This window comes from Delphinus delphis, chromosome 16 (genome assembly GCF_949987515.2).
Source record: "Delphinus delphis chromosome 16, mDelDel1.2, whole genome shotgun sequence".
In the NCBI taxonomy this organism is placed as follows: Eukaryota; Metazoa; Chordata; class Mammalia; order Artiodactyla; family Delphinidae; genus Delphinus; species Delphinus delphis.
In genome coordinates this window covers 63,470,102-63,492,597 of record NC_082698.1, presented here as the reverse complement: position 1 = coordinate 63,492,597, position 22,496 = coordinate 63,470,102, and the positions used below count along the sequence as shown (strand labels likewise).

Below are 22,496 nucleotides of genomic sequence, written 5' to 3'. Positions count from 1 at the left end.
TCCACTGTACAGCAAAATGATTCAGTTATACATATATATACATTCTTTTTCATATTCTTTTCCATTATGGTTTACCACAGGATACTGAAAATAGTTCCATGTGCCATACAGTAGGACCTTATTGTTTATCCATTCTATATATAATACTTTGCATCTGCTAATCCCAAACTAAACGTCCATTGACAGAAGACTACATAAAGAAGATGCGGGGCTTCCCTGGGGGCGCAGTGGTTAAGAATCCGCCTGCCAATACACGGGACACCCTGGTCCGGGAAGATCCCACATGCTGCGGAGCAACTAAGCCCGTGCACCACAACTACTGAGCCTGCACTCTAGAGCCCACAAGCAACAACTACTGAGCCTGTGTGCCACAACTACTGAAGCCCACGTGCCTAAAGCCCATGCTCCACAACAAGAGAAGCCACCGCAATGAGAAGCCCGCACACCACAACAAACAGTAGCCCCCGCTCGCCACAACTAGAGAAAGCCCGCACACAGCAACGGAGACCCAACACAGCCAAAAATAAATAAAATTAAAGAAGATGTGATACATATACACACACACACACACACACACACATCCATCGAATACTACTCAGCCGTAAAAAAAGAATGAAATAATGCCATTTGCAGCAACATAGATGGACCTAGAAGTTATCATACTAAATGAAGTGAGTCAGACAAAGAAAGACCAATACCGTATGATATCACTTATTGTGGAATCTAAACTATGACCTAAATGAACTTATATAGTAAAAAGGTTAATAGTGTTTTCAACTATACAGTATATTGTTCAAATTCTTTTTTTTTTGGCCACGCCGCACGGCTTGCAGGATCCCAGTTCCCCGACGAGGGATGGAACCCAGGCCCTCAGCAGTGCAAGCGGGGAGTTCTAACCACTAGATAACCAGGGAGTTCCCTAAAATTCTTTTTTTTAAAAAAGCACCACAACTTACCAATTACAACCTGTTTTAGGCCTAGCGATGGCAGTGAGTGATTGTCAGGTATAAATGTGTGTCACCAAAAATTGAAGGAAAACACCAACCAACAAAACCCAGAGAAGTAAAATTGAGAGAAAACAGCTCTACCTCTTTTATCGAGATGGTTGGCAGGTACAGGGTACATCTGGCCGGTCTTCAGGTAGAGGAGCAGGCCAGCCTCTGGATCAGCTCTCCTCTCTTGGCTTAGCAGTGTGTACAGAACAAGCTGTGAAAACATGGTATATTTCATCAAATGAAACTTTAACTTTCTATATTTACATACATGTTTTGCAATCAATACATATTGTAATTTTAAAATCAAAAGGTGAATCAAGCTATTTCCATTTTGAAAATAACATGATCCAAATTTAGTAAAGGTAATACAATAAATTCAAAGTCAAATATTTAATTTCCACAAAACATAGTATATGCTTCTCAGTTTTACACAGACAAAAAAGAAATATTTAGAATTTTTCTTAGATGGTAAATAATCTCCAATAAGTTAAAGAGGGAAATTAATCAAGCTATGTTTTCCATTTTGAAGTTGTCTTCAGACAGTATTTTCCCTGTTTAAAATGAGTGGATTAAACACTAAAATGCATATTATTTATGTCATAGTTACTGTGACAACTAAATGAGACTAACTCTACTAACAGTTTACTGGGTTTTTTTCCAGAGCAGGAGGGAGCATTAAGTGCTTTAAGTTTATGTGGCGCTCTTCAGAGAAACCATCTAAGACAAGTTAGAAATAGCTCCTTTAGTTCATGGAAACACCTTAGCAGCAACATTTGAGCCTATGTAGCATGTTTTGGGATGTCTTCTTATAAGCACTCCACTTGTGTTGCCTGATACAGCATAAGTAACCAAATAAAACTTTTAAAAATTAAAATGAACTCATAAATGACAGGGTGAAGCCTTGGGGCTGTGGACCAAGGGAGTCAACCCAAACTAATGGTCCATCTATGTTAAGTTTTTCCCTTCACGGGAACTGAGGCAGAAGGAAGAGGATTCTGCTTCTGGGACTTATTAAAAGGAAAAAATATCTGAAATGAAATTCCCTTCATATTATGATAAAAGAAAGCCGGACTGCAATTTTACAACACTGTTATAATCCAACTATATCACAAGTGAAATAGGCTTCTGTGAGCTGGTTTAGAGATCACAGCTCCATATAATATTTTTCCTTTAGAAAATGTGTTTCAGGGGGACTTCCCTGGTGGTCCACTGGTTAAGACTCCACACTCCCAATGCAAGGGGCACCGGTTTGATCCCTGATCAGGGAACAGAGATCCCACATGCCGTGCAGCACGGCCAAAAAAAAAAAAACAAGAAAATGTTTCTAATGTCACATTACTGACTTAGAAATGAATTTTTAGAATACAATCCATTTATAAAATAAAGATCTTCCTTAACTAAAGTTAGTTTATAACATAAACTTTTTCTGTATTACCAAAGTGAGAAGTCAAATCTCCTAAAAGGTATATGTATACATATAGCAGATTCACTTTGTTATACAGCAGAAACTAACACAACAATGTAAAGCAATTATACTCCAATAAAGATGTTAAAAAATATATATATACATAACAAAAAAGGAAGTGATTTAAAATCTTTAATGAAAAATTATACCTGGATTTAATATTCTTTTGCTTATGCACTAGTAATTATATTCATTAAAGTTTTAATTTGAAGAAAAAAAAATTCCTAAAAGGGGAGATCTATGTCTTTCCTCATCCGCAATATCTATCTATTTACCTATCTATCTATGTATATATCTCAATGAATTACTATAATTATTCTTTCAATGTCTCCTTGTTTCTTACTCAATGAATATGCAATATGCACTCCAATATATTTGTTTGAGCCTTGTCCAAATCATTTTTCCTGTTTTTAAATATGATAAACACCACTGTATTCTTAAAAGTTCTTCTTCCAGCTTCTATTCTTGCAAAGATAAAAGTTCCAACTGAACAAAATTAAATACAGTAATATTCTTTGCCTTGAAGGCACTACAATTTAGAGCAGTGGCCTTAGAAGAAAGGTCTTTAAATCTAGACCACTTTAGATGCTGAAATGCTTTTGTATTTCTCTTCCTTTTAGCATTCAGAAGTGATTTCAAACAAACTTGTACTTAAAAACACAAGTAAAAATTTTCAGCCTCACGTACACAAAACACATTTCTTCAAATCTTTGACTTCAAAATAGCTTTTCTTGGGCTTCCCTGGTGGTGCAGAGGTTAAGAATCCACCTGCCAATGCAGGCGACACGGGTTCGAGCCCTGGTCCGGGAAGATCCCACATGCTGCAGAGCAACTAAGCCCAGGCGCTACAACTACTGAGCCTGCACTCTAGGGCCCGCGAGCCACAGCTATTGAGCCCATGCACCGCAATTACTGAAGCCTGCGCGCCTAGAGCCCGTGCTCCACAACAAGAGAAGCCACCACAATGAGAAGCCCGTCGACGCAACTAGAGAAAGCCCACGTGCAGCAACGAAGACCCAATGCAGCCAAAAATAAATAAATTAAAAAAATAAATAAAAATTTTAAAAAAATAGCTTTTCTTCTATCTAGACATGATTTTCCTTTCACAAGAAGGCTTTAATCTAGCCAAGTCTTTGTTCATAATTTCAGCCATTTCTGTTTTACCAAAGTGAAAAATTCAAGTCTTCTGATAGGGGAAGCCTAATTTTTCCTCTACCTCCAGTATCTGTAAAACCCAATGATAGGTGAAACAACAAGGTTACCCTATTTTTCATTCCCAAATGGAAAAGCTTTTGTGAGAACCTTTGGTGCTTGGTACACAATTAAGAATAGCAAGAAAGATTTAATAAGGAAAGATCTTGTTAATCCCTGATTATACAATTCAGTACTTTGAATCTGAACCTATTTTACATAAAATCTGCTGAAATAAAATGTGAAAATTCCATGGGCAAAAGGAAGTTTAATTTATATTACAAATGCTATGTTATTTGTTATATTATTTGTTCCTTTAATACTTATTATACCATAAAAATACAATAATGTTACTACTTTTAGTTTTATCTTTGCTTATTTAAAAGTGTCTAGGGGACTTCCCTCGTGGTCCAGTGGTTGAGACTCCACGCTTCCACTGCAGGGGGCTCGGGTTCGATCCCTGGTGGGGGAACTAAGATCCCATGTGCCACAAGTACAGCCAAAATAAAATAAAATAAATTAAAAAAAAAAAGTGTCTAGAACATACCATAGACTGCCAATGTGGAGGTTGGCAGAGGGAATGGTAATAATTAGAAAAAATAGAACTTTATGTTAGTTACTTTGATTTGTTAACTCACTATAATTAATATAAATTTCAGGTCATTTTGAAGGACAACAGAAGACATATTTACCAAGGAGAAGATGATTAAGAAAACTTGAATTTAACTTAATGGTAAGATACAGTTCTATATTTCATTTTAAATAAAAATCAATATATTGGGACTTCCCTGGTGGTCCAATGGGCAAGACTCCGCGCTCCCAACAAAGGGGGCTCAGGTTCAATCCTTGGTCGGGGAACTAGATGCCACGTACATGCCACAACTAGGAAGCCCTCATGCCGCAACTAAACATGCTGTAACGAAGATCCCACCTGCCGCAACTAAGACCTGGCGCAGCCAAAATAAATAAATAAATATTTTTTTAAAAAAAAGAACAATGGGGCTTCCCTGGTGGCGCAGTGGTTGAGGGTCCACCTGCCGATGCAGGGGACACGGATCCATGCCCCGGTCTGGGAAGATCCCACATGCCATGGAGCGGCTGGGCCCGTGAGCCATGGCCGCTGACCCCGTGCGTCCGGAGCCTGTGCTCCGCAACGGGAGAGGCCAAAACAGTGAGAGGCCTGCGTACCGCAAAAAAATAAAATAAAATAAAATTGTAAAAGAACAATGGGACATTTTTTTTTAAAAAAATCAACATCATTGGATTAAAGGTCAGAAGTAAAAGAATAAATTGACACTGCTGTTTCCTAAAGAGTATCCTATGTAGATGTTACATGAAAACACTAGCTCTGTGGTGAATTAGGTTTAGGAAATGCTGGGTTAAATTAAAAATCACCTGAATTGAATCAAAATATATAAAGCAACTACTTTTCAAACATATTAAAAAAATTTAAATATATTACACACTCATAATTTTCTTATTAATATTTATACCTGACTACGGTGTTCAATAGAATTTGATTCTTTGCCAGTTTTAAGTTCCAGTGGCATTATCTTATATTTCGTTTTACATCCTCTATGTATCTTCACGCCAACTGTAACATCTATTTTGCCCTTCAATCCAAACCTAGGAGACCAAATGCTTTCTTCAATATCCAGTGAGTTTATAACTTCTATATTACATGTTGAATTACCATCACTACCATCACTTGGCCTAAAAAACAAAACACAAAGATATTTAATTAATTAGAAATATTTAACTAAAATATTTAATTGAATGGAATTAGAACACTTAGCTCATTTCTTATATGCTGGCATTGACTCTCTACTGCATGCACGGAATGTGGGGATGGGAAGGAGTCTACAGACATTTATGGCAGTGATTCTCAAAGTATGCTTCCTGGATGAGTAGCATCAGCACCACCCAGGGAATGTGTCATAAATGCAAATTCTCAGGCCCCATTCCAGACCAACAGGTGAGGCCCAGAATTTGTTTAACAAACTCTCCAAGTGATTCTGATGCACAGGCAAGTTTGAATCCTATCAGTTCTAACTCATCATTTATTTATTTATTATTTTTATTGGAGTATCGTTGCTTTACAATTCTGTGTTAGCCTCCACTGCACAACAAAATGAATCAGCCATATACATACAGAGAGATATCCCCTCCCTTTTGGACTTCCTTCCCATTTAGGCTACCACAGTGCATTAGGTGGAGTTCCCTGTGCTATACAGTATGTTCCCATCAGTTGTCTATTTTATACATAGTATCAATACTGTGTATGTGTTAATCCCAGTCTCCCAATTCCTCCCACCCCACCCCTTTCCCCCTTGGTGTCCATACATTTGTTCTCTACGTCTGTGTCTCTATTTATGCTTTGCATATAAGATCATCTGTACCATTTTTCTAGATTCCACATATATGCGTTACTATACGACATTTGTTTTTCTCTGACTTACTTCACTCTGTATGACACTTTCTAGGTCCATCCACGTCTCTACAAATGACCCAATTTCATTCCTTTTTGTGGCTGCTAACTCATATAATTTAAATTTTCTTAATATTTATCGTCTGTCCCTTTCAGTTCATTCCCACAATAATCTTCCTAACTCAGGCCTTTATTTCCTCAAGTCTATCTATATTACAATGCAAAAGTCTCACTCCTTGGACTGCTGGAGCCACTATGACAGTCTGAATATTCTGATGTACAATTATTACACAGATTAACATATAATGGCTTGCACGTGGTTGCACCCTCGGTAACAAGGGATGTGTTTTTCCATGTAACACCATATTAACCTGAGTAAGAACAAGCTGTCTCTCCCCACTATCTATGCTGTGTGGGCCCTGATCACCCAGCGCTTCATCCCTACCCTCAACCCCACAACAGCCCTCAGAGAAGCTCAGGTGCTCCTGCACTTACTCATTATATCCTTTACTTAATCATTAAATGAATCCAGCTCTGCCACTATCAATATTTAACACTAAGTACTCAACATTGTTGTTTTATATTACAAAAGAGGTTCTGATTTTAGTATCTTACCTGTTAAATAAGCCAAGAGCACAGGAAGGAGGAAAAAAGGAATTTATGAATGTCAAAGGAATTAGAAGAGATGAAAATAACTTTTAAAGCCTCCTGCACTTCTCTTATCTAAGATTTACTCATTTTCAAAGCAGTAAGTTATTCTGCAGAAGAAAGGTCAGATAGGAACAGTCTTTTATTTATTAATCCTATTTTATACTCAAAGCCATATAAAATACTAAATGTAATGTAAATCTTAAATGAAAAGGATAAATTTTCTAGTAATAAAACATTTTATATCATTTAAAAATCAAGATTCAAAAAGTATAAGAATTCTGGCTGTCAGAATACATGATTTAGTTGACTTGTTTTGCTAATTTCATGTTATTTAGATCAGCATCTATTTCTTAACAAATGAGAATATTTTCTAAGAGGAAGAATGCTATCTTTGGTAATTTTTTAAAAACCTTTTCAGGATGCTTCAAATATAATCTCCAGGAATATACGTATACTTCTGCAATCTTGTTTTTTTTTTTTTTGCGGTACGCGGGCCTCTCACTGTTGTGGCCTCTCCTGTTGCGGAGCACAGGCTCCAGACGCGCAGGCCCAGTGGCCACAGCCCACAGGCCCAGCCGCTCCGCGGCATGCGGGATCCTCCCGGACCAGGGCACGAACCCGTGTCCCCTGCATCGGCAGGCGGACTCTCAACCACTGCGCCACCAGGGAAGCCCTTTCTGCAATCTTTGAAGAGGACAATAGAGGAATTCAGGGAAGCCACAACTTATCAGAAATTTCTTAAATATTAATCTGTTTTCTCTGATGGATGTTATCTGATCATGACATGTATTTAAATATACGTATATGAAATAAAGCAAACTTTATTAAATATGTCACATGTATACTTAGAAGATAGGTAATGAAACTTTTACTATTACTATTACTATTCTTTCCCCTAGAAAAAGAAGTAATGTGGTTTTAGTCTTAGATCTGTAGAACAAATGACAGGTACTTCAATTTAACTTCTATGCTTTTCATCAACATAATGCTATAAAACTCCTTTGAGAGTCACCTGATAGAGAATATAAGAGGTCATGAAGATTAAGAAAATACACATTTACTACTTATGGGTAAGAAAGGTTCTGTCTTGAAATGGCTTTTAAAGGTCTCATTCTCTGCTCTAAAGTCTAAAGTTTTGTTGTTTCTTTTAAAGAGTAGCTATAGACTGCTGGGGAAATGATGCAAAGTAAAGTACAGAGAAGCGCCTCCTTCACAGACAGACACATAAAACCCCATCAGAAATAACTGAAACAAAGAAGAGTCTTATACCAAGCTACGGAGGTGAGAACACCAAGCTGAGAATCAAGAAATTCCTTGTTCTAGACTCTGCTCGACCACCGGTTTTTCACATAAAACCTGGACAAGTCACACCACCTCACTGGACCTCAATTTCCTTACTGGAAATCTAAGACTGAAATCTCAAAAATCCCCTTCAGGTCAAAGATGATTCTGAATCCCAAACTCTCCTAGGCTTCCATGATAACTTCTTCCAAGCTACCAAATCCCTTGCTGGTCCACTCCAAGCCTCCTTCGACGGATTCCACTCTCTCCCTCTGTCCTTATACAAGGTAACCTCCCAGGGTTCTATGCCTCTTCTGTTGCCCTCAGCAGATTGCTATTCTCTCTCAGCAATCCCCTCCACTTCTACATTTTCAACTACCACCAATACACCGAGTTCCTGGAGGGTTTTAGTCTCCCTGTAACACCTAGAACAATCCTGGGCACAGATGCAGCATGTAATACATTTTGCTGAATAGATAAGTCCATAAGTCTGTGAGAATATGGCAGCTTATTAACTCTGCAAAAACAATAAGCAAATTTTAGCCAAAAGAAAAAAACATGCAAACGAAATGCTAAAACAACAGTGAAAGAAAAGCTAGTATCTAAAACAACCATAAGGAATTCCCTGGCGGTCCAGTGGTAAGGACTTGGCGCATTCATTGCTATGGCCCTGGGTTCAATCCCTGGTTGGGGAACTAAGATCCCACAAGCCATGGGCAAGACAAAAAAAAAAAAAAAGATAAAACAACCACAGAAATGGATATCCACCACAATTTTAAATCTCAAGCAAATTTAAATGACCAAAAGAAATAATAAGGGAGGAAAGAAAGGTAGGGAGGGAAGGTAAACAAGGATAAAGAAATAATTAGGGGGACTTCCCTGGTGGCGCAGTGGTTAGAATCCACCTGCCAATGCAGGGTACACGGTCGAGCCCTGGTCCGGGAGGATCCCACATGCCGCGGAGCAACTAAGCCCGTGAGCCACAACTACTGAGCCTGAGCTCTAGAGCCCAAAAGCCACAACTACTGAGCCCACGTGCCACAACTACAGTAACCTGTGCGCCTAGAGCCCGTGCTCCACAACAAAAGAAGCCATGACAATGAGAAGCCCACGCGCCGCAATGAAGAGTAGCCCCTGCTCACCGCAACTAGAGAAAGCCTGCACTCAAGAACAAAGACCCAACACAGCCAAAAACAAATAAATTAATTAACTCATATATATATATAAAGAATATTGCTAAGCAAAATGTTAAAAAAAAGAAAGAATTAGGAACAATGGAAAACAAAATTCAGTTTGTTATTATTACAGAAAATCAAGAGACCAGAATGACAGAAATATTATAAAACAAAGCAAGGAACCAGGAAAAGAATGACTACTTAATAAACAGTTAGCAGATTATCACAATGACAACTAATGCACCAAGATCCACCCCCTATACCAGACATAGCAATCTGCTCCAAAGAAATAACAAAGAACAAAGCACTTATAAATTTATTTAAAAAACACTACAAGAAACTTTAACCAATTTACTCTAGCATTTTTTTAGGGTAAGGACCTGGTGGTAAATTTATGACCACAACAGAAGTAAAAAATATGATAAATAAACCCAATTCTAACAGCAAGATAAGCTTTGGTTTTTTTTAACCACTAAGTTTTTTTTTTATTGAAGTATAGTTGATTTACAGTGTTGTGTAAGTTTCAGGTGTACAGCAAAGTGATATACTTATAGATATATATGTATTCTTTTTAAAAATATGGAACGCTTCACGAATTTGTGTGTCATCTTTGTGCAGGGGCCATGCTAATCTTCTCTGTATCGTTCCAATTTTACTGCATGTGCTGCCACAACGAGCACAACCACTAAGTATTTTAAAAATAGATATATCAGAGTCCTATTGGCAAACTGATTGTGGTGATGGTTGTACAACTCTACGAATATACTCAATTATAAATAATTATAATAATAAAATAAATAAAATCTTACCGGCAGACACAGGACATTTAAACATTGCTAGCAACTTTCTAAAATGACTTAAAAAATTCTCAAAGAATTCTAGCAATATGCAAAAGGTTGTAAATTTTCCAAGTACCTTGGATGAAGTAGTCCAGTTATGAGGTTTTAATGCACAGAAATAACTGTCCCCGTAAGGTCCACCCCTCCACTTGTGTACTCTAATCCCTCTCTTTTACTCAATGACACAGCTCTAAGACTCCTCCCATCTCTTCTAAGTGTTAATGTTACCGTCTCTATGGAATTCTTCTCACTGGCATATAAACATGTTATACCTCCCATCTTCAAAACAACAACAAAGCTCTCTTAACCCCACATAAGCCATTCCATTTCTACATACCCTTTCATAGAACAACCTGTCAATATAGTAGTCTACATTCCCTGCCTCCAAATCCTCCTCTACCATTCTCTCTTGACTCCATTCTCATCACATTTTCTCCCCTGAAATCACCACTGACTTTTTTTTCCCTCACACCCTGCACCAAAACCTATCAGCACTACGTTGAAAATCTGACCGTAATCCAACTGATTCTCATCACTTCCACAACCCTCACTCTGGTCTAAGCCACCACCAACTCTTGCCTGGATTCCTGCAAGAACCTCCAAATTGGTGTCTCTACCTCTGCCCTTACCATATAGCATAGTCTTAAAAGATTGATTCTTTCAAAAGTAAATCAGATCAATATAGAAAGTAGCACAGAGAGAATAAGGAACTTGACTAAAGTTGCACAGACAAATTGTGGCAAAACTGGGATTCACATCCAGGCTCAGTGTGTCCTTTGAACTTGAGAAAACACACTGGCACAAAGACCTGACTGTTCCCAAGATTCCTGATTCACAAATCTTAAAACAAGTTCAGATCACAAAATGTCACAAGATAAAATACTGAGAATATTGAGAAAAAGATAAGAATATTGATATAAAGGAAGTTATGACTACTTAAAGAAAAAGAAAATGTTGCCTGTTTAAAAAAAAAAAAAGAAAGAAATCAGATCAAAAACCTCTGTACAAACCCTGCAATGGCTTCCCATGGTAGCCAGATTACACGTGGTCATGGACTCAGAATGGCAGCCAATATCCTGTAAGGCTTATGAGGCCCCAGGACAGCTGCTTCTCCTGTTCCACCTCACTCTGCTCCAGCCACACCGTAGGAGTGCGTTAGCCACAGGGCTTTTACCTGAGTGCTCTTCCTGGAAACAGCTGCATGGCTGCCTCCTTCACTTCCTTCAGGCTCCTGCTCAATGTCACCTTATATACAGAGGCCTTTCATGACCACTCTTGGGAAATAACATGTCCCTCCAACTCCTCTTTCTTATCCTCCCCATTGTTCTACACTGCACTTATCACAATCTGGCACCCTGCTGTTTACTTGTTCAGTAGTACAGAAGCACCATAAAGTCAGTTGCTTTTTTTTTTATTTTTTGCTACTGTGATCCCAGCACCTAGAACATTACTTGGCACATATTAGGCACTTAATAAATATTTGCTGAATGGGCAAATAATGGGGGGAAAAAAAAGGATGACCTACAAATTTGTATCAATGCTACTTTAAGGGGAAAAAAGGTAAAAAACAAACCAAATGCCAAACAGTATTGAATGCCTAAACACACTATTTAAACATACAGCACAGGGCTTCCCTGGTGGTGCAGTGGTTAAGAATCCACCTGCCAATGCAGGAGACACAAGTTCGAGCCCTGGCCCTGGAAGATTCCATACGCTGCGGAGCAACTAAGCCCGTGCGCCACAACTACTGAGCCCACGTGCCACAACTACTGAAGCCTGTGTGCCTAGAGCCCATGCTCTGCAACAAGAGAAGCCACGACAATGAGAAGCCCACACACCACAACGAAAAGTAGTCCCCGCTCACTGCAAAACCCACGTGAGAAAACCCATGCACAGCAACGAAGACCCAACACAGCCAAAAATAAATAAATAAATAAATTTATTAAAAATAAATAAAAATAAATAAACATACAGCACAAATCCATGGTAATCAACACATGAGACAGTCCATATATGATAGTAACACAGAGAAATATATATGAAATTAGGACAGTCCTCCCATATATTTATAAACTGAAGATTTTATTAAAAAACTATACCTACATCCAAAAATTATAAATTTTACTATAGTGAAAATAGAATTTTCTATTCACTAGATTATTTTTTTTGTCCAAGAATTATACTCAGGACTGTAACTTATAAAGTAAGCAAACAAAAAGGCTAGTCATAACTTGACCTCTAAAAAGCTTTAATTCAACATCTTGAATAAGATCCTGGTCTAAAGATATGAACACCATATAAACAAAATGGGTTTCTTACAAAGAGAGCTGCATCTGAGGGAAGTCAGTTGAAGTATGTTTATGCATGAAATCTCCAGCCCATTTAGAAAATGAAGGAAGATACTCCTCTACTTCTTGTTTTATTTCATCTTGATTCAGATTTAGGCGGTACCTACCAAAGTAAGAGATATTAAATATGAAAGCTTAAATATGAAAAAAGTAAACAAGGAAAAAAACATTCAAATAAGCAACCCAAGTGCCCATCAACTAATGAACGGATAAATAAAATTTGATATATACAATGGAATATTATTCAGCCTTGGAAAGGAAGGAAATTCTGATACTTGCTACAACATAAATGAACCTTGAGGACATTAGACTAAATAAGTCAACAACAAAAGGACAAATACTGCATGACCACTTACGTGAGGTACCTAGAACAGTCAAATTCATAGAGACAGAAAGAATGGTGACTGCCAGGGACCGAGGGAAGGGGGGAGTTGTTTAATGGATATAAAGTTTCAGTCTGGGAAGATAAAAAAAGTTCTGGAGGTGGAGGATGGTAATGTTTGCACAACAATGTCAATGTACTTAATGCCACTTAACTGTACCCTTAAAAGTGGTTAAGATTGTGATTTTTAATGCTATGTGTATTTTACCACACACAAAAAATCCAAATAACAGTGACATGACATCAAATTTCAGATCTGCTCCAACTCCTATCATCTCAGGTCTAATAGGTCCCAGCTACACTTTTGTGATAAAAAAGAAACCGTAGAAGATGTTGCTCCTGAAACCCAGCAATGGAAAGTAGAAAAGTAAAAGAGGAAAAAAGACTGTAGGAACAGAAAAGTCACATCAGCCTTACCGAATTAAAGGACAATTTATAGGAATGTTAACTTCTTAAGTCAGAAGTCAGCAAAGACTACCAGAATCTAGTCTCAGTTTTTCAGGGTGCCCATAAGGTCAAAACTATGTCATAATAATACTACAACATTATTTGCCTTTTTTGCTCTTGTTTTCTCATGAGTACACAGTGGAGATTTCTGAGTCCACATACACACATACAGTATAGCAATATAGAGAATGAAGAAGCAGATATAAGAAACCAGATGTCTTTTTTTTTAATTGGAGTATAGTTGATTTACAATGTTGTGTTAGTCTCAGGTGTACAGCAAAGTGAATCAGTTACACGTTTACATATATCCACTCTTTCTAGATTCTTTTCCCATATAGGCCATTACAGAGTATTGAGGAGAGTTCCCTGTGCTGTATAGTAGGTCCTTATTAGTTATCTATTTTATATATACAGGTGTCAATATGTATTAAGTCATAAAATTAAAACATCTGCAAAAATGTAAAACAATGCCACTTGTATCATTACGTTTTTTTTCAGAAACAGTTATTTTTCATTAGACTGTTATTTATATTAACATGGAATGGATTGTTATTGTTATTTTCAAATTAACCAATAAACATTTTAAAACTGTCTCAGTTTTCATTTCTAGTACAGTAATTATCTATAGATATAACCCACATAAACAAAAGCTCCTCAGGGTCCTCAATAATTTTTTTAGTGTAACATGGTCCTGAGACCAAAAAATTTTGAAACCTGCTGTCCCCTTCCCAGGATAGTTCTCCCAGCTCCTTCTGCATGTTTAAGCATCACAATCTTAATAACTACTCTGGGGTGTTAAGAGCACACGTGTTTCTGTCAGATCACACCTAGGTTTGAATCCTAACTCTTTATTAGATGTGTAACTTTGGGTGATTCACTGTTAGCTGAGCCTCAGTTTCTTCATCTGTAAGGTGAGTTGATAACTACCACACAGTTAGTTTGATGATTAAATAAAACAGCCTACGTAAAGTATTAATACTTGGCTTATGATAAGAACTCAATAAGGTATGAAGATAATAACAGTAAATACTCATATAATGCTGACTCTAGGCCAGGTACTATTCTAGGTGCTTAACATGAACACTTTCAACCCTCATTATATCTCTATGAGATACTATTATTGTCACCCCACTTTAGAGCCAAGGAAACTGAAGCTCAGAAGTTACTTCCAAAGGACACACAGCTCTAGCTTGGGAACCTAAGTTCTTAACCCCTATGCTCCCTTCTACACTGTGTTTTAATAATTTACTGCCATAATTTTCTCCCTGCAGGCCTGAGTTCACCTGAGTACTGGTATAGCCTCCAACAGTCTGCAAACTCCTTTCAAAAAACACAACTTACCATTTTTCTCTCCTTCTGAAGATAGCACAATATTCAATAACATATTCATCAAAATCTGAGACTCCAAAACGCTACAAATTTACCATATAATAACTCTGTAACATTTCTAATACCAAATTTAATAAGCTCCTACTTTCCTAGGTTTCTGCTACCTCTGGCTTACCAGAACTAAGAAAGCAGAGCCCTACCAGTCCTCTGGGAGAGCCAGTTCAGCAGGGAAGACAAAATTAGCAATCCTAGCTCTGCCAAGATTGCTTGTCCTGACCACAAAAGCAACTTCAGGTTGAAGGCAAAGCTGAAGAATCTCAAACCAGGGAGCAATTACTGACACCAAAGTGCCCCGAATGACCTACAGAAACACAATCAGTCCACATAAGGCAAAGGGTGTTTGTCTGAAAAAGGCTGTTTGAAATCTGGGAAACTTAGAGTGGATGAAAGATGATATAGGTGAGGACGTGGGGGAAACAAGGACCCATATATTGCCTATAGAAATGCAAAATGAATTCTGCAATATACACACATATTAAATCATTAAGTTGTATACCTTAAACTAATACAATGTTATATGTCAATGATATCTCAACGAAACTGGAAAACAATGAATGGAAGAAAGAAACAGGACAATGTCTACATAGAGCAATTTGACAATATATATCAAAACTTTAAATGTACCCAGACCGGATCCTGTCCTGGAGGGAAAAAAATGCTATGAAGAACATTACTGGACAAAACTGAAATGTGCACAGTAGATCAGACACAAGTATTATAACAATGTTAAATTTCCTGAAGTTGATAACTGTTCTGTGGTTACATAAGAGAAAATCCTTATTCTTAGGAAATACACATTTAAGTATTTAAAGGTCAAAATAACACATATACAGCTTAATCTCAAGCGGTTTAGAAAAACACACCCAGCAGGTAAATCTGAGTAAACAGTGTATGGATGTTCTTTGTACTACTCTTGCAACTTTTCTCTAAATTTAAAATTATTTTCAAATAAAAAGATTTGTTAACAAAAAGATACACCCCTATGTTCACAGCAGCACTACTCACAATAGCCAAGACATGAAAACAACCTAAATGTCCATCGACAGATGAATGGATAAAGACGTGGTACATATATACAATGGAATACTACTCAGCCATAAAAAAGAATGAAATAATGCCATTTGCGGCAACATGGATGCAACTAGAGATTATCATTCTAAGAGAGGTAAATGAGAACGAGAAAGAAAAATGCCATATGATATCGCTTATACGTGGAATCTAAATCATGACATAAATGAACCTATCTACGAAACAGAAACAAAGTCACAGACATAGAGAATAGACTTGTGGTTGCCAAGGGGAGCTGGTTGGGGGAAGGATGGAGTGGGAGGTTGACGTAAGCTCTTATAAAATGGATAAACAGGGCTTCCCTGGTGGCGCAGTGGTTGAGAGTCCGCCTGCCGATGCAGGGGACACGGATTCGTGCCCCAGTCTGGGAGGATCCCACATGCCGCCGAGCGGCTGGGCCCGTGAGCCATGGCCGCTGAGCCTGCGCGTTCGGAGCCTGTGCTCCACAACGGGAGAGGCCACAGCAGTGAGAGGCCCGCGTACCGCAAAAAAAAAAAAAAAAAAAAAAAAGGATAAACAACAAGGTCCAACTGTGATAAATCATATATTCGATATCCTGTGATAAACCATAATGGAAAAGGATATAAATATAAATATATATATATATGTATAACTGAGTCACTCTGCTGTACAGCAGAAAATAATACAACACTGTAAATCAACTATGCTTCAATAAAAATTTTTTTTAAAAAGATTTTTTAAATGTTTAAATGTAAATATCCTCTGGTCCAACAATTCCACTTCTAAGTATTGAGCCCAGATATATGCCTGCACAGCTATTAAAATTAAAATGTACAAAGGTATTTATTATAGTGTTGCTAATAAAAGCAAAGACTGAAATGCCAGGGGCTCTTAAATAAATTACTGTACATCCATACAATGAAACATTTTGCCACTCTTAATTAAAAATGAGATAGCTCAATCAGTACTAATATGGAATAATCACCAAGTTTTTTTTTTTTGGCCACGCTGCCCGACCTATAGAATCTTAATTCATTGACCAGGGATTGAACCCGAGTCCATAGCAGTGAAAGCACTGAATCCTAACCACTGGACCGCCAGGGAACTCCCAAGATTTAATATTTATATACAATAATGTGTATGGTATGCTACCATTTATATAACAAATAATATATAAACATAAACAATCACACACACAATCACATGTAAATATTTGAAATCTCTATGGAAGGACATACAAGAAACTGATAACAGAAGTTGCCTCTGGAGCTCGGTAGTGACTGACCAGGGATGCAGGGGTAGAAAGGACTTACTATCATTGTACACCCTCTTGTACTATTACAACAACACATGCTGTATGTGAATTTATAAGCTATTTAGAAATAATAATTTACTATTAAAAAAAAAACCTGCACAACTGGGTAATCTTTTTCGTAAATAACCTTCGCAAACCATCCTGGAACCATTCTTCACTGTCACCATCTCCTTAGGCAGATCCTTCCTAGTGTTTTACTTTTTACAGACCAGGACTCTTCTAAGTTTCCAAACCAGTCCACACTGGTTATTTAAAGTCTTCTGCATTTGAATTCTGCCTTTTTAATTTCGAGCCAAATCACCGCAAAATGACATGTAACCACCTGTTCTTTCCTGAGGCTATAGAGATACTTAAGGTTTGGCATCTTCAAGCCTAGACTTTTATAGATATAATGAGAGGACAGAGCATGAACAGGTAAAAATCTGTTCTAAGATCTGTAATAAAGTAGAAGGGCCTATGAGAGAGGGCAGGAAAGAACTTTGGATCTGTTATTTTTAGGCTCTGGGAATTTTAAAAAGTATCCTTTGGAACAGGGTTGGGCAAGATTCATGAGAGAATTAGTATTTTCATAACTGAAATGAAACATATTTCCCCTTAATGACTTAGGATATAATGATAAAAAAAATAATAATGCAGCAAAATGGGTGGAGAGAGATTACCATACTAAGTGAAGTCAGAGAAAGACAACTATCATATGGTATCACTTATATGTGGAATCTAAATATGATAGAAATGAACTTATTTAGAAAACAGAGACTCACAAACATAGAAAACAAACTTATGACTACCAAAGGGGAACGGGGGGCAGGGGGGGTGGGGATAAATTAGAAGTTTGGATTTAGCAGATACAAACTACTATATATAAAATAGATAAACAAGGTCCTACTGTACAGCACAGGGAACTCTATTCAATATCCTGTAATAAACCATAATGGAAAAGAATATGAAAAAGAATATATAGGGACTTCCCTGGTGGCTCAGTGGTTAAGAATCCGCCTGCCAATGCAGGGGACACAGGTTCCAGCCCTGGTCTGGGAAGATCCCACATGCCACAGAGCAACTAAGCCCGTGTGCCACAACTACTGAGCCTGTACTCTAGAGCCCGCGAGCCACAACTACTGAGCCCACGTGCCACAACTACTGAAGCCTGCGTGCCTAGAGCCCCCGCTCGCTGCAACTAGAGAAAGCTCACGTGCAGCAAGGAAGACCCAACGCAGCCAAAAATAAAAATTAATTAGTTAATTAATTTTTTTAAAAAAAAGAATATATATGGGGGCTTCCCTGGTGGCGCAGTGGTTGAGAGTCCACCTGCCGATGCAGGGGACACAGGTTCGTGCCCCGGTCCGGGAAGATCCCACATGCCGCAGAGCGGCTGGGCCCATGAGCCATGGCCGCTGAGCCTGCGCGTCCGGAGCCTGTGCTCCGCAACGGGAGAGGCCACAACAGTGAGAGGCCCGCGTACCGAAAAAAAAAAAGAATATATATGTATGTATATGTATAAATAACTGCATCACTTTGCTATACACCAGAAACTAACACAACGTTGTAAATCAACTATACTTCAAAAAACATATATATATATAATTCAGTGATACCCAAGGATCTGCTAAGAATACATTCCTGACACAACACTGTAAAGCAACTATACTCCAATAAAAATTAATTAAAGGGACTTCCCTGGTGGTCCAGTGGTTAAGACTCTGTGCTTCCACTGCGGGGGGCATGGGTTCGATCCCTGGTCAGGGAACTAAGTTTCCTCAAGCCGCGCTGTGCGGCCAAAAAAACCAAAACCAAAAAAAACAAAATTCTGATCTTCATAGTTCTTATATTTTTTTAAAAGTTTCTCCTTTCCTGGGCTTCCCTGGTGGAGCAGTGGTTGGGAGTCCTCCTGCCAATGCAGGGGGCACGGGTTCGTGCCCCGGTCTGGGAGGATCCCGCGTGCTGCGGAGCGGCTGGGCCCGTGGGCCATGGCCCTATGCTCTGCGACGGAAGAGGCCGCAGCGGTGAGAGGCCCGCGTACCGCAAAAAAAAAAAAAAAGTTTCTCCTTTCCTATACAGTAATGAAGCTATCAGCTCTCCTAATGACTATGAAGGTACCTTTCTCCCACATCTTAGAAACCAGATAAGACTGTTAGATATTAATGAAAAATAACAGATGCTGAGGGCATAAGAGACATTCCATTACGTAACATGCACAAGGTTTAATACAAGGACATGAATTCTGAGCAAGGCTGCTCAAAATCCTTGTTTTCTTTCATACTTATATTCACGTTGGGTTCTGGACTGATCAGGTTACCTGATACCTGAATACCTGTGGTGGTTTAAAATATGTCCACAAATCCTTTGACACCCCGTTCAAAAGATGGCACCTAATTCCCCTACCGTTAAGGGAGAGCTAGACTTAGTAATGAGTACTTAATAAAAAAAGCAGAAGTGACATCATAGCAATCAGAGACTAGGTTATAAAAGGCACTGTGGCTTCCTGCTCTCTTTCTTGGACCCTTCAATCTGAAGGAAGCAGATTGTGTCCCAGGACATATCAGCCAGCCCCCTAGAGAAGCCCATATGGCAAGAAACTGAGGCCTCCTGCCAACAGCCAGCTAGGAAATGAGTCCTCCCCACAACAGACGCGTGAGTGAGTCATCACGGAAGCAGATGCTCCTGCCCGGTCATGCCTTCAGATGCAGCTCACATTGGAGACCCTGAGCCTGAGCCACCCAGCTGAACTACTTCCAAATTCCTGACTGACAAAAACTATGAGATAACAGGTTAGATGTTTGTCATTTTAAGGCACTAAGTTTTGATGTGTTTTGTTTCAGGGCAATGATCCATACAATACACAACAGATCCTGGTTAGGGTGTGACAAAAAATTTTTTTAATTTGAAAACCAAAGTGGCAACTAAAGCAATAAGTAGAACTCTTAAGCAAAAACTTTATTATAGCTATTCATATTCTGAAAGCCATGCTGTGTGTGGTTGTAACCAAGTGACAACTTCTCTGTGCTTCCATTTCTTCCTTTATAACAGGTTGCTATCAGATTATATAAGATAGCTAAAAAGCACTTAACACAGTGCCTGACATAGGGCAGGGTTCTAAAATGTTTTTAAGACAGTAGATTGTATGTCATTAGTAAATAAGTGTAGAATTATGGAACACATTTTTCTCATTTACACAGTGAAATGTAGAATTATATCTGGGAAAAGTAGGTTTGTATCAACTAGTCTGGAAAGCAAAATCACCACTAATAAAAAAATTTCTGTGAAAAAAAGATGGACTGCAGTAGGAGTCAAGAAAGAAATAGAGAATATGCCAATCCCTCTGCAGGTAGCCACTCATAAAACGCCAATGACTAGCCATTTGTGGGTTTACATACATTATCTCCATTGTCACAAAAAGTCTGCCAAACAGGTATTATCACCCTTTCCAGAATCTTTCAGTAACTAGTTCAATCATAAAATTGGCAAAGCTAGAATTTGAAAGGAGGTTCATCTGACTCCCAGCCCCATACAATTTTCAGGATGTCACACTGTTTCTAGAAGTAAAACAAAAAGTTCACACTCTCTGAGTGCAGCTGTGGAGTCTATTATGCATATAGAGAATATTTAGGTATTTTTAGCCAAAGAATTCCTGTTCTGCAATTTCAGAAGCTCTTCGCAGAATTGCAGTGGGATACTACAGCCCTGAAATCTGCATTCTAGTATTATACTGATTTATATTTAATAGTCTAATAGCCAGAAACCTTATAGATGCTAGGAAAGAAGTTATATAACAAAACTGTATCTATAGTTCCTCTCGTAACTACTTACATTTCCTTCAGATGCCTTATTTCTTGAACAGTTTGAAAAGCAAGTTCTTGTAGCTTTCCTGGGGCAAAACTATCACTTATTGCTTTTTGAAATACTTCATGGAGAATGGTACCAATCAGCATTTGGCGTGTGGCTGGATCAGAGCTCTACCAAAAAAACACAAAAATCATACAAATATCTTATTTCACAACGTATCAACAGATGTGATCGTACATTTATTACCTAACCTATTGAACCACCATAACCAAAGTACACTGGTGAGACAAATGCCAAAATATGAAACAATTTATTTTTCTGGTGAGTGAAATTATAGGTGACTTTCACTTTCTTCAATTTAGAATTACCTGAATTATTTTACAAGTTATTATTTTCAAATCAGTATATTTCCATTTTGAAAAAAATTAAAATAACTTATATGAAAAAGTTCAATGTGGTCTCAAATATTTAACATATTCATCTCTAATTTCACTTTATAATGAACCCACATACAAAAGTCAATAAACGCATAGATCATAAAGTCATGTGAGTAAAATACTCAAAACATGAAACAAACTTACAGCAGAGATTTTTTTTTTTTGGCTGCCCCACACACCTGTGGGATCTTAGTTCCCCAACCAGGGACTGAACCCAGGCCCCAGCAGTTAAAGCACTGAGTCCTAACCACTGGACCGCCAGGGAACTCTCTACAGAGATTTTTTTTTTTCAAATTTATTTGAAAATTTATTTTTTTTAATTTATTTATCTATTTTTGGCTGTGTCGGGTCTTCGTTGCTGCGCGTGGGCTTTCCCTAGTTGAGGCGAGCGGGGGCTACTCTTCGTTGTGGTACATGCGCTCCTCATTGCGGAGGCTTCTCTTGTTGCAGAGCACGGGCTCCAGGTGCACAGGCTTCAGAAGCTGTGGCTCGCGGGCTCTAGAGCGCAGGCTCAGTAGTTGTGATGCACGGGCTTAGTTGCTCCGCAGCATGTGGGATCCGCTCGGACCAGGGCTCGAACCCGTGTCCCTTGCATTGGCAGGTGGATTCTTAACCCCTGTGCCACCAGGGAAGTCCCCAGCAGAGATTTTTGACAAACTCTCGCCACTCAAACAGAAACAGTAGTTTTCAATTAACTCTTTTATTAGCCTGGACCATCCCCTTGAAACTATCAAAAAAAAAAAGAAAAAGTCCACAAGACACCCATCAGGAATTTTAAAAATTAATTTACAGGGAACTCTCTGTACTATTTTTGTAAGTTCTATGTGAGTCTAAAATTATTTCAAAATAAGGTTTTTAAAATATTAATATTCAGGTCTGCTTTATAATACGTGGTTAAAAGAGAAGTTAATAGTATCCCTACAATTGAAGAAAAAAGCTGATTTTTTTAAAAAAACTATAAATAAGTGATAACTAAGATGATTAGAAAATCTACTTGGGTATTTTTCCTCTTGCTTAGCTGCATTTTTTTTTTTTTTTTTTTGGCTGCATTGGGTCTTCATTGCTATGCACGGGATTTCTCTAGTTGCAGTGAGAGGGGGCTACTCTTCATTGTGGTGGCAGGCTTCTCATTGCGGTGGCTTCTCTTGTTGTGGAGCACGGGCTCTAGACCACTGTCCCCTGCATTGGCAGGCAGATTCCTAATCACTGCGCCACCAGGGAAGCCCTTAGCTGTATTTTTTGGTTTTCTACAGACATAGAGACTAATTGTATAATTAAAAGAATACCCTGGGAGGAAGAGGAAACTTAACAAATAAAACTCACGTTCTTCAAAAATAAATG

At 38.3% G+C, this 22,496-nt stretch overlaps 1 protein-coding gene and 1 non-coding gene across 3 annotated transcripts in view; both read right to left on the bottom strand.

Moving 5' to 3' along the window:
* The window catches only part of LOC132439981 (solute carrier family 25 member 16), a 92,315-nt gene that overhangs the window by 21,977 nt on the left and 47,842 nt on the right, over positions 1-22,496 (bottom strand). For both annotated transcript variants that reach the window (XM_069541544.1, XM_060034897.1), the window contains 4 exons: positions 20,743-20,888; positions 12,345-12,476; positions 5,145-5,364; positions 1,089-1,206 (listed from right to left, as the gene is read on the bottom strand). In XM_069541544.1, coding sequence (XP_069397645.1) covers positions 1,089-1,206; positions 5,145-5,364; positions 12,345-12,476; positions 20,743-20,888 — 616 coding nt within the window. The remainder of the gene's footprint in view (positions 1-1,088; positions 1,207-5,144; positions 5,365-12,344; positions 12,477-20,742; positions 20,889-22,496) is intronic.
* LOC132440088 (U6 spliceosomal RNA) lies at positions 9,760-9,866 on the bottom strand. The gene has a single exon (XR_009522499.1). It is a non-coding gene; the product is annotated as a U6 spliceosomal RNA (small nuclear RNA).